Source organism: Pipistrellus hanaki (assembly GCF_964339955.1).
Source record: "Pipistrellus hanaki genome assembly, chromosome: 1".
NCBI classification, from domain to species: domain Eukaryota; kingdom Metazoa; phylum Chordata; class Mammalia; order Chiroptera; family Vespertilionidae; genus Pipistrellus; species Pipistrellus hanaki.
The window spans coordinates 87,373,391-87,386,823 of NC_140503.1; the positions used below are offsets into that span (position 1 = coordinate 87,373,391).

The 13,433-nt window shown below is 37.5% G+C and overlaps 1 protein-coding gene across 1 annotated transcript in view; it reads right to left on the minus strand.

The window, feature by feature from the left end:
• CDC123 (cell division cycle 123) overlaps nt 1-13,433 on the minus strand; it is a 60,231-nt gene that overhangs the window by 9,923 nt on the left and 36,875 nt on the right. The window contains exons 8-10 of the mRNA XM_084876318.1: nt 12,600-12,675; nt 11,128-11,250; nt 8,362-8,390 (exon numbers count right to left, since the gene is read on the minus strand). Coding sequence (XP_084732444.1) covers nt 8,362-8,390; nt 11,128-11,250; nt 12,600-12,675 — 228 coding nt within the window. The remainder of the gene's footprint in view (nt 1-8,361; nt 8,391-11,127; nt 11,251-12,599; nt 12,676-13,433) is intronic.

A 13,433-nucleotide genomic window follows, 5' to 3' on the forward strand; every position in this document is an offset into this window, starting at 1 on the left:
AAGATAGAAGAGGCAATACTTAATAAGACAGCTCAACATTCTCCACAATTAACAAAGGAAGTGAATTCTTAGATCTAGAAAGCATGACCCCCAAAAAGAAAAGAAGCCAAAGAACAATGGAACAGTGTCTTCAAAGTGCTGAGGCCACCGAAATGGTCAACTGAAAAATTCTATGCCCAGCTAAGCCTGTCATCATGCATGAAGGTAAACAAAATCTTTTCCAGCCAAGCCAAAGGCTAAGGAGTTTTATTACTGAAGAATATACTACTAGGAAGAACTGAATCCGGAAAGCAGTGAGAGGCAAGAAGCAGTGGTACAAAGACACTGAACAGCAACAAGCATAACTAAGTTAGGGGTATAAACACCAAGTAAACTATCGATAAGTATCAGACATCACGTGAAGCCGGCATGGCTCAGTGGTTGTCAACCTATGAACGAGGAGGTCACTTCAATTCCTGGCCAGGGCACATGCCCGAGTTGTGGGCTCAGTCCCCAGGGTGGGGAGTGCAGGAGGCAGCTGATCAATAATGATTCTCTCTCATCATTAATCTCGCCCTTCCTCTCTGAAATCAATAAAAATATATTTGAAAAACAGAATTAAAAAATAAAAATCAGACATCACATGTAAGACAAAAGCAGATACTGGGAATTAGTGTACAAAAGTCACTGTATCACAAAAACAACAGGATATAAAATTAACTTCAGAGCTTATTAAATATCTATGTTAAGATTTAGTTGTTAATTTCTACCAAAACTAACAGAAATAAAAAACTAAACTTCAAAATTATTGGCTGTGGGGAGGGAGGGAGGGAATGTGGAGGGGTGAGGAGGAAGAATAAAGAAAAACCAGTAATATAAATTAAAAGAAAAAAAGTATAGGAAAGCAAAGCAAACTGAAATTCAAGATAAGATGGTGAAAAACATTCAAATATCCAATGTAATAAATGCAAACAATACTTGACAGTTAAAACCAGAAAATATCAGTGATTAAAAACACAAAACTGGTAATATATTACTTATAAGACCTGTGCACACACCTAAAACCTAACAGCTATTAAAAAAAAGGACTGAAAAAGATAAATTCTAAGACCAAAAGAAAACTGTAATAACACAGTCAATATCAGAGCGAAACATACTTTAATGCCAAAAGCACAAAAGCATTCTTAGGGATAGAATCACTGCCTGACCATGAGAATTCACTGGGAAAACAAAGCCACTGTGAACTAGTATTTGTTGAAAAATATAACCTTAAAGTCTATAACACAAAAGCTAAAAGAATTAGAAAGAGGAGATGTTAACATAAACCTGTTCAGTAACTGATAGTAGAGAGAGAAAATTAAGATTTTTTTTATAGTTTTAAAAAATATTTTTGTATGTAAAGGTTAAACATTCACAAAAGTAGAAAAAATCGTTTAGTGTTAGATAGAACCCAATCTATCTAACACTCAGTTTCCAGTAATCTTGTTGATCCCCATGGCTGATCTTTCATCTAGATCCCAAAATCTGTATTATTTTGAAGGTATTGTCAGGCATCATTTCATTCATGAGATACAAAAGATTTTAACAACATTACTAAGCTTAATCGAACAAACAGCTGCAGAAACCTGACACATTAGAAACTGTGCTTTCTTTTTCAATCATACATAGAAGAGCTATAAAAAAAGTGACCAAGTTGCAAAGCCAATCTCAACAGCATTAAAGACTCAAGACCAGACACAGTACCAGGACAGTAAATATAAGGGACCTAGAATAATTTTTCAAGTATCTAAGGGCAATTACTCTAAATTCTAGCGGTGCATCAGCATCACTTACAGAGCATCTTACAATACATGTTCCAACCATTGCTTTACATACACGAAATTAGAATCTATCAGCACTGACTCAACTCGCTAGCCACAGTAAGAAAGCAGACACATCAAAATATTGCCAAGCCCACACACTTTAGATATATTTCATATGAGACCACATAAAATAAGAGTTAATTTTCCTTATGAAAAGTCACAAAAATACATATTTAAGAAAGTGCCTAACAAACGGTGAAACTAACTAAATGCAAATTAGTTTTACATCATGGTTTAAATCTCAGAAACTTTCAGGGTGTTTATACTGGTATGTTTCTCACTTTAAAAACATTCAATAATTTTCAGCCGAAGCCGGTTTGGCTCAGTGGTAGAGCGTCGGCCTGCGGACTGAAAGGTCCCAGGTTCGATTCCGGTCAAGGGCATGTACATTGGTTGCGGGCACATCCCCGGTGGGGAGTGTGCAGGAGGCAGCTGGTTGATGTTTCTCTCTCATCGACATTTCTAGCTCTCTATCCCTCTCTCCTCCTCTCTGTAAAAAATCAATAAAATATATTTAAAAAAAAAAAAACATTCAATAATTTTCATTGTGTAAGATCACAGCAGTAATTACTTTGCACGTCTTCAACTTCAATTAAGACATTTGCAGAACTGGATATTTGCCAGGGAAATATTGAGAGACTGGTAAATTCCAAATTTTCAAATGCGATTATTATAGTTGCATTAACACATAGTTGCTTCAATTTTAATATCTGTAAACTGGGAACAAATAATACGTACCTCACAGGGGTATATGGATTGAGATACTGAATTAAATGAGAATAAAGCTCTTCTGTGCTGCACATTCAGGACAAAGGGCTAAGTTTACTCCCTAAGTGACTTAATCCAGCTTGCCACCATGCCAATGCCCTGGGTTTCAAGTCTTGAGATTAAGCTCCTCGAGGTCACAGCAGATCATCTCGTTGGAAGCTTCTTATTAGAAGCATAGCATCTAACACATCAGAGGTTCTCGAATAATGCTAAAAATAATTACCTAAATATCAAATGACAAATTCCTGGCCACATTTAAGTATGCAAACAGGTCAGATGTGCCCTGGATTGCTTTTTGTCTGCTCATCCTAGTACAGGCTGGGAGAGAACTCTACAGTTCTGCTTAGACCTATAAAATCACTCTAGAAAAATTTCACTAGTCAAGGACTGGAAAAACTGTTTGTAGGGAGAGGGGGTGGGGGAGAATATCTGATTATTTCTAAATGTTATCTTGAAAAGAATTGTTGAGAAGAAAATAAAAGTGTGCAAACTGAACTATTTTAAGCACACCCAGACTCCTGACAACAGTGGAAAGTAGGATATAAGGTGGCCATTTAGTTATTTGTTAAGTTAATAATGCCTAAAATGCAAATTAAAACCTCAAAAAGGTACCACATCTGTCATAATGGCTATCATCAATAAATCAACAAACAAGTGTTGGTGAGGATATAGAGAAAAGAAAATCCTTTGCACGTTTGGTGGGATTATATTGGGTCGGCAGCTAAGTAATTGCGGGTTTCACACATATATGGCTTCAGTTGAATTTTTAGGTTTGCAGACGTAGTACAAATGTAAAACACATTTTGTTATTGATAGTTGGCTATTCAGCTGTTAATCAGTAAAAAAAGTTTTTTGATCTGTTTTGTAGTTTTCGTTTGGCGTTCGTTGAAAAATGGAAAATCAAAAGGAACATTTTCGTCATATTTTGCTTTTTTATTTCCGCAAAGGAAAAACGCATCACAAGCTCATAAAAAGTTATGTGCTGTTTATGGTGACGAAGCCTTAAAAGAACGGCAGTGTCAAAATTGGTTTGCCAAATTTCGTTCTGGTGATTTTTCACTCAAAGATGAAAGACGCTCTGGTCATCCAGTTGAAGTTGATGACGCCCTAATCAAAGCAATAATCAATTCGGACTGTCACAGTACAACACGTGAGATTGCAGAGAAGCTTCATATATCACATACATGCATTGAAAATCACTTAAAACAACTTGGCTATGTTCAAAAACTCGATACATGGGTTCCTCACGAACTGAAAGAATCACAGTTAACGCAACGCATTAGCAGCTGCGATTTGCTAAAGAAACGTAATGAAAATGATCCACTTTTAAAACGACTGATAACTGGCAATGAAAAATGGGTTGTTTACAACAATATCAAGCGGAAAAGATCGGGGAGCAGGCCAGGTGAACCAACTCAAACAACATCAAAAGCTGATATTCATCAAAAGAAGGTTTTGTTATCAGTTTGGTGGGATTACAAAGGAATTGTCTACTTTGAACTCTTACCACCCAACCGAACGATCAATTCTGATGTCTACATTGAACAACTAACAAAATTAAACAATGCAGTTGAAGAAAAGCGGCCCGAATTGACAAATCGAAAAGGTGTTGTATTCCATCATGACAATGCAAGGCCACACACATCTTTGGTCACTCGGCAAAAATTAATGGAGCTTGGTTGGGATGTTTTGCCACATCCACCATATAGTCCTGACCTTGCACCATCTGATTACTTTTTGTTTCGATCTTTACAAAACTCCTTGAATGGTAAAAATTTCAATAATGATGATGATGTCAAATCGTACCTGATTCAGTTTTTTGCTAATAAAAACCAGAAGTTTTTTGAACGTGGGATTATGATGCTGCCTGAAAGATGGCAAAAGGTCATTGATCAAAATGGGCAATACATTACAGAATAAAGTTATTTAGTTCCATGAAAAAATTGTCTTTGATTTTCTTTAAAAAATCCGCAATTACTTAGCTGCCGACCCAATAAATTGGTGCAGGCAGTGTGGAAAACAGTATGGTAGTTCCTTAAAAAATGAAAAATAGAATTACCTTATGACCCAGCAATTCCACTTCTGGGTATTTATCTGAAGAAATCCAAAACATGAATTTAAAAAGATATGTGCACCCCTGTGTTTTCTGCAGCATTATTTATAACAATTAAGATATGGAAACAACTTAAATGTCCATCAATAAACAAGTGGATAAAGAAGATGTGGCATATGTATACAAACAATGGAATATTACTTGGCCATAAAAAAACAGTGAAATCTTACCATTTGCAACAACATGGATGGACCCAAAGGGTATTATGTTAAGTGAAACAAGTCAGACAAAGAAAGACAAATACCATATGATTTCACTTATATATAGAATCTAAATAACAAAATAAAGGAACAAACAAAACAAAAACTAACTCACAGATACAGAGAACAAACTGAAGACTCCCAAATGATGGTGTTGGGGGTATGCATGAAAAGGGCAAATGATTAAGATATGCAAACTGCTAGTTATAAAAACAATCACAAGGATGTAAAGTACACCATAAGGAATATAGTCTATAATATTGTAATAACCAAGTCAGGTGGGTACTATGTTTAAACACTTTGTTGTACACCTAAAACTAATATAATATTGTACGTCAACTATAATAAAAAAAATTTTAAATTAAAAACAGTAATGGAGACCTGGATGGCTAGTTCAGTTGGTTAAAGCACTGTCATCTATGCCAAGGTTGCAGGCTCAATAAACCAATGTTTGTCTCTCCCCCCTTCTTTTCTCTCACTAAAATCAATCAATAAAATAGTAATAATAATAATAATAATAATAATAATCCAGAGACTTTCAATCAAGATGGTGACATAGTTAATGTGTTACTCACATCCTTCTACAACCATATAAAAATTACAACTAAACAACAGAAAAACTATGACTCAGAACCACCTGAAATCTAGCTGGATATAAGTCCTACAACTAGAAATTTAAAGAAACATGTTGTCTGCTAAGAGATACAGACATATGGAACGAAATGGTCCACACACACATGTACTGAATAAAAATCAGGAGAGATATCTTGGCTGCAGAGGTCCACCCTGAAGAGCAAGGGGTCCTAGCCCCACACCAGGCCCTGAAGTCCAGGGTTCCAGTCCTGGGAAGAGAAGTTCCCATAAATTCTGGCTGTAAAAACCAGTGGGAATTGAGGCTGAGTGAGAGGGAGGGCAACTGAAATCCCAGGAAGTTCCTTTAAGGGACCTGCACACAGACTTATTCTGACTCACTCCCTCTGAGCTCCAGTGCTGGAACAGCAGCCTAAAAGGCACCAGGGACATACGGGGAGAAACTGAAGCGTTGGGCATGAGGGCCTGAGCTAAGAGTGGAGTGTAACTTTCTCCCAGACAAAAGTGCTGGCAGAGGCTATTGTTCCTTGGATGAGACCTCCACCCCAGAGACGGCAAGCGGGAGCCATCTATGTGTCTACATCAACCTGGCTATCACTGTTTGTCCCACCCTAGTAAATACCTGATATCCCACCCCACCAAACTTGCAAGCCTACTCCACCGGTTTCCATGTCTTTTCCATATGAACCATTTGTCTTGACTCATGTTTCAGACTTTCCTAAAATCTCTCAAACAAGTAGCATCTGGCCTCAATGTGCACCATACCTCTTCCTAAGTGGCCCCAGGTCTGGCCCTAGTGGCAGCTGGCCTTAGTTCACAGATGAGCCTCCCCTGGGCATCTCCAAGCCCAGCACAGGTAGCAAGCAGCTGCAGATCACTCTGTAGCTCAAGCCATGTGGCCGTGTGCAGAACAAAGGGGCCTTGGCTGACCTTCGCCCACACCTCCTGAGAGGCCCCAGCATACCTGGTGGATATCTTGAGACCGACATCAAAACACTATCCAACCATCTCCACAATGACACACTCAGGGGGCAGACTCAGTGGGAACTACTGCCCTAATGAAATAAAACCGACTATGTGAAGTGCTACTGCATAGCTAATTCTCCATAGTTGTTTGTGGTTGCAGCCAGTCCTTGCAATTGCTCAGCCAGGGGGTAAATCCTTCCCACTGATATGCCAACAGCCATCAAGGCTCAACTACAACAGAAGGGTGTACATTGGGGAGAAGGGGAGGGACACAACTGGAATGCCCAGCCTGGGTGATCAAGGGCCTGTGTCACTGGACCCTACAAGATACGTACTACATTAGACCACTCTACCAAGCTCAGGAGATGTAGCAGTTCTGCCTAATACATAGAAACAAACACAGGGAGGCTGAAAAATGAGGAGACAGAGAAACATTTTCCAAATGAAATAAAAGGACAAAACTCCAGAGAGAAAAAACTAAACAAAATGGGGACAAGCAATCTGCTAGATGCAGAGTTCAAAACACTGGTTCTAAGGATGCTCAAGAAACTTAGTGAGGACCTCAACAGCATAAAAAAGAACCAGTCAGAAATGAAGAATACACCAACTGAAATAAAAAAATAATTTACAGGGAATCAACAGGGGAGTAGGTAAAGCCAAGAATCAAAACAGTGATTTGGAATATAAGGGAGCAAAAAACACCCAATCAAAATAGCAAAAAGAAAAAAGTATCCAAGAAAATGAAGATAGTGTAAGGACCCTCTGGACAACTTCAAGTACCAACATTCACATCATGGAGTGCCAGAAGGAGAAGACAGGAAGAAATAGAAAACCTATTTGAAAAAAAAAAAAAAAAAAAAAAAAAACAGGTGAAGGAATAGGTGTACAAGTCCAAGAAGAACAAAGAGTTCCAGACAAGATGAACCCAAAGATGCCCACACCAAGATGCATCATAATTAAGATGCCAAAAGTTAAAGAGAATCTTAAAAGCAGCAAGAAAAAAGCAGTTGGTTACTTACAAAGGAGCCCCCATAAAACTGCCACCTGACTTCTCAAAAGAAACTTTGCAGGCAAAAGGGATTGGCAAAAAAATATTCAAAATGATGAAAAGCATGAATCTACAACTAACATTACTCTACTTAGCAAAGCTCTCATTTAGAATGGAAAGACATATAAAGAGCTTCCCGGTCAAGAAAAAACTGAAGGAGTTTATCACCACTAAACCAGTATTATATGAAATGTTAGAATCTTCTTTAAGAAGCAAGAAAAAAAAAGATAAAAAATATAAACAATACATTGGCAATAAATACATATCTATCAACAAGTGAATCTATAAAAATGAAATACATGAAGCAGAACAGAAACAGACTCATAGATACAGGGAACATTTTGATTTTTGCCTGATTGGAAGATAATTGGAGGGATGGGTGAAAAAGTAAAAATTAAAAAGTGCAAATTGGTAGTAACAGAATAGTCATAGGGATGTAAAATACAGCATAATATTCTAATAACCAGGTTATGGTGTCAGATGGTTACTAGATTCATCAGGATGGTCACTTAGTAGTAAGTTATGTAATATCTATCACTGGGGTGTACACCTGAAACTAAAATAATATTGTATGTCAACTGTAATTGAAAAATAAAAAATAATTTAAATTCTTGAAAACTCCCTAAATTTATTGTACATAATTAATTATTGATAGCATGTCTTCTAATGTTAAGTGTATTTTAAGACAAGATTCTTGACCATAGTGACTTTCAAACACCTTAGTTTGAGAAAATATTTTTTTGAGCAGTAGGCCCTTTACATTCATAATGGCTATGTAGTCCAGTTATAAGATCAGTCCTTGTTTTAAAGTAATCATACATAGTGTTTACTTACCGTACTATCTCTATATATATCGAATACAACTGTAAAAAAAAAAAAATTAAAAGTTAATAACAAGCTACTTGTTTTATGATCTAAGCCAGTGGTCACCAATCTTTCAGACCTCATGGACCACCAGTTGGCAACCGCTGCTCCAAAGATTTCCTTAAACCAGCGGTCACCAATCTTTTGAACCTCATGGACCGTCAGTGGTCCGTGGACCACCGGTTGGTGACCGCTGATCTAAGCTTCCTTTTGAAAATTAAAATGCATTTTATTATTAGTCCAACAATAGAATATAATTAACCTAGAGGACTTCATAATTCTAAATCTCAAAACTTTAAACATAAACTGCAATGTTTTATTTATAAAATTTTGTTTTTCCTATCTTTACCCTCAACCATAACCCAATATATACATATTTAAAATTCTTTTAAATATATTTTTATTTATTTCAGAGAGGAAGGGAGAAGGAGAAAGAGAGAGAGAGATCAATGATGACAAAGAATGACTGATTGGCTGCCTCCTGCATGCCCCCTAATGGAGATTGAGCGTACAACCTGGACATGGAATAGAATTTAGGACCCTTTAGTCCACAGGCCAATGCTCTATCACTGAGACAAACTGGCTAGGGTTTATAATCCATTATATTTAAAATTCAAACCAAATACCAATATCATCTCAACCAGTTCATCATAATAAATAGGTTTATGTTCCAATAAAAGAAGCACCAATCAATGGAATGGGGAATGAAATGAGTAAACTTTGTAGTACAGAAGCATAAAATCTAGCTATGCTTAATTTTCTTTTTAAATTAAATCTCCCATAGAACCAGGCTTGGCAAGTGTAAAAAGGGTAAATCATAGTAGATATAATTTTAAGATGCATAAAAACTTTCTATTCTTAAAGCCAACTCACAAAAGTTTACTTTATAACTGATGCTATCTGATCATTTAAAGAAATAATCTAAGAAAGCAGATCAGTCATCTAGCTAATTTAGTCCTAATAACAGAAGCATATGTCATCTGTAGATAGATCCTTTGAAATATATAATAATATATCTAAAATGGCAAGCGAAAAAACTCTTAGTATTAAAAAAGGACTCTGGTCAGCCCTAGCCAGTTTGGACAGAGCATCAGCCAGCAGATTGAACAGTCCCAGGGTCAATTCTGGTCAAGGACACATACCTTGGTTGCTAGTTCCATCCCTAACCCTGGTCTGGATGCATGCAAGAGGCAACCAATCGATGTGTCTCTCTCACATTGATCTCTCTCTGTGTCTCTCATCCTCCCTTCCACTCTCTCTAAAAATCAAGGAATACAGATTGGCATGGGGGGGGGGGGGGGGGGGAATCAATGGAAAAATATCCTCCAGTGAGGACTAATCGAAAAAGAAAAAGAAAGGATCAAATAAGGTAAAATTAACATGCAACCATCAGAAATACCAAATAATAATATAGCAAAACACTTAAAATAGTGTTTCAAATCCTATCCTATCTAATAAAGAGGGAATATGCTAATTGGCCATCACACCCTCACAAAGATGATGGCACCCACGGCCAATAAGGAGGGAATATGCTAATTGACTGTTACGCCCTCAAAGATGAGCATGCCCACAGCCACAAGATGACAGCACCCAGTCCCCTCAGCCCTGCCAAGGTGGCAGGCATGTGGCACAGCCGGGCCCACCCCAGGCGGGTCCAGCTGCTCCGCGTGCCTGCTTCCGGAGTCCCCCAGACCTCTCAGCCCCCAAGCCGCCCAGGGCCTACTAGAGGCACAGGTAATCAGGGCCAGGTGAGGCTTGCACTCTTGGCAGCAGAGGTGTGATGAGATGTCACCTTCCCCTGATCGTTGGGTCACCTCCTGCCCCTGAGGGCTCCTGCACTGTGAGAGAGGGCAGGCTGGGCTGAGGGACCTCCCCCACTCCAGTGCATGAATTTTCATGCACTGGGTCTCTAGTCTAAAATAATAAAAGCCTAAGCAACCATTGCAACGTAACCAACAAACAAGCAGGCTGTGTGGGGCAACCAGGCCGGCAGGGGATTAGTGAGGGGCAACCAAATGACTGAACAGTAGGCTGTGTGGAACGACCAGGCCAGCAAGGGGGACAGTTGGGGGCAACCAAGCTGGCAAGGGGTATGGGGTTGTTGAGGACAATCAGGCCAGCAGGCAGAGGCATTTAGGGGTGATCAGGCAGGCAGGCAGGTGAGCAGTTAGGAGCCAGTGGTGCAGAATTGTGAGAGGGATGTCTGACTGCCGGTTTAGGCCCAATCCCCAGAATCAGGACTAAACCGGCAGTCAGACATCCCCCGTGAGGAACTGAATTGGAGAGGTTGCACGTTGGGTTGAGGGAACCCTACCCCCAGTGCACGAATTTCATGCACTGGACCTCTAGTCTATATAATAAAAGCATAAGTGACCCTTATGGCTGAAAGACCAGAATGACAGGTCACTATGATGCACACTGAACACCAGGGCACACACACTCAAAGCAGGAGCCACCCCTAGTGGTGAGTGTGCTCCCACAGGGGGAGTTCCGCTCAACCAGAAGCCAGTCTCTCCCGCCTCTGCAGCAGCATTAAGGAGTAGCAACCAGGCGTGTGGTAAGGAGCGAGGGGTCCCGGACTGTGAGAAGGAGCAGTTCAGGCTGAGGGATCCCCACCCCCAGTTCACGATTTTTGTGCACCAGGCCTCTAGTTTTAAATTAAATGCCACTGTGAAATAAGGTTCATTAACATTATGTATTTCATTTCATTTCATTGAGTCATTAAAAAATACTTACAATCTTCATCTAAGAATTTATACTGTATATGTTTCTTGAAGAAGTCTTGTATGCATCTGCAAATCTCCTCCTTTTGTTTAGAAATATGATCATAATATTGTGTATAATCCCTTTGAGAAATACCTGCAAGAGAATATTTTATATTCTGTTAATACATAATATTCAGAAAACACCAAAATATGATTTAAACTCTTCTTGACAGAACCATTAAAATAGACCAGAAGACCAGTTAGAAAAATACTGACTGAATGACAGAAGTATCAATTGTAAAGGTTTATATGGATAGGTGAATCCCATAGTTCCATACTGCCATGCATTCTTACTATAGAAATAGTAGTTATTTTTATTTAATATTATATAATGGAAAGAATTCAAAGCCATAAATATGCCTATTATGTAAGAAAAAAAATTAATGAACCAATTTTTAACCTGCACACATAGTCAATTGCTTTTCTTTACTTTTTCCAATGAACTCTATAAATTGCTATTCTTTTGCACTTACTTTGGGAAAATGTAAAATATTCCTTGCTATATGTCCTTAATATTTATATTGTACTTCATAGAAGCAGTCTATTTTTCTTGTTCATACAGGCCTTCACAAGCCTGATATTTAAAGGCATGGAAAAGTAAACATTCCTTTCTTCAGAGTGCTTTGCTGATATTATTCTAAATAAACTAAAGAGACTACTGGAAGAACTCTTTCAATTTGCTCTATGCATAGGAAAAAAGTTCTGTGTGCTAAAAGAAGGGCTTCCACCCAATTTCTTAATCACATGCTAATATGCTCCCTTCTTTAGCCGTACTTACAGTGCAGCTTTTTCAGGAATACTAGTAATGTGATAAATTCCAACACACTAAGTTTCTTTTAAGTTAATAAATTCCAACATAAAATTCAATAAATAAGTAATATTAATTTGATTTTGTTCAAATTACACTTTTCTTGTTTGAAGATAAATTTTAGTTCATGAAAAACGTGCAGACAAAAAAAAAATAATAGAGAGAGAGAAAAAGCAAATTATCCTCCATATTTAATTTGATCACAGCAAACAAAATAACAACCTGAAAGAAAATGGGTGGCTTTTAAAATAACACACTTACTTGTCCACATATTTTCTCTTGCTAGAATAATAAAGTGTTCCAATAATAGAAAATAAATTGACTTTTTATGATGCTTGAAATAATTACTAGTGTATAGCTAGTAATACTTAGAATAGTCCCAAAGAGAAAGCAGGTAGCATTAGACATATCCTAAATTGAGAAGAATAAGGACCCTTACTTTCAACCCAGAATCCAGACATGGTGAATTGACAATAGTATGTTCTGTGGAAACTGAATATGGCCTCAGCATTTCAAAGTCAGTTCAACTGGAGGAAGAATCTGAGATAAAAACTGATTGTCCTAATTACTAGAAATTTCCTTCCATCAAAAGCTTGTCTTTTTTAACAATTACTTTCAAGGGTAAAAGAACTTACCGATAAGCTTGTTTTCCTTGACAAAACATCGGAACTCAGCTCCAGGAATTAATTCACACCATTTTCGAAGAACAAGCTGTAGAAAAAAGAAAAAACGTAACATAACTATATAACAAAAGATGCTTACTTGTCTAACAGACAATTTTATGCCCATTGAGTCATTAAATGCCCATTATGTCTTAACACTTGCCGTTATTAAAATCTTTTTAAAAGGAGGCATCGGAAAACATTAATGTGAGATACAGGGAACAGAGTTGTGATCTATTAGTCTAATTAACAGGAAATTGTGTTAAACACTTTATGACAAAATGAATCTTTGTCATTTATTTTTGAGAGGTCCGATATAATAAACCCCCAAGGATGATGAAGTCAAGTCTTATCACTGCTTTGCCATAAGTTGCCCTGTAATTCCTATGTTCTTCTCTCCTTTAAGAATATAATCAATACTATAATTTCAAATTATCTACCTTAAACACCATTCTGTAACACGTACTCTGATAAAATTATTATTATGGCTTATTACAAAGAATCAGTACAACCCTTCCATGATGCTGGCATTATTTTATTATAAATTAAACCAATTCTATCAGTGACCAAGTCACAAATAGGTTTTCTTACTGTAATTATTACTTAGTATACTATTTATACATTATTGAATTGCTACAATTTTATAAATAGGACAGTTGACAAATGTATGCTTCTGAATCTGTTTTAAAATGTACTTTGGAGAACATTAACTTTAATAAATGGTTACTGTCTCCAGCCTCCCTTATCCTGCTATACTGTTCTTTTCCCTCTAAAACCTGTGAGACAGAACTTGAATTACTCTCAGTG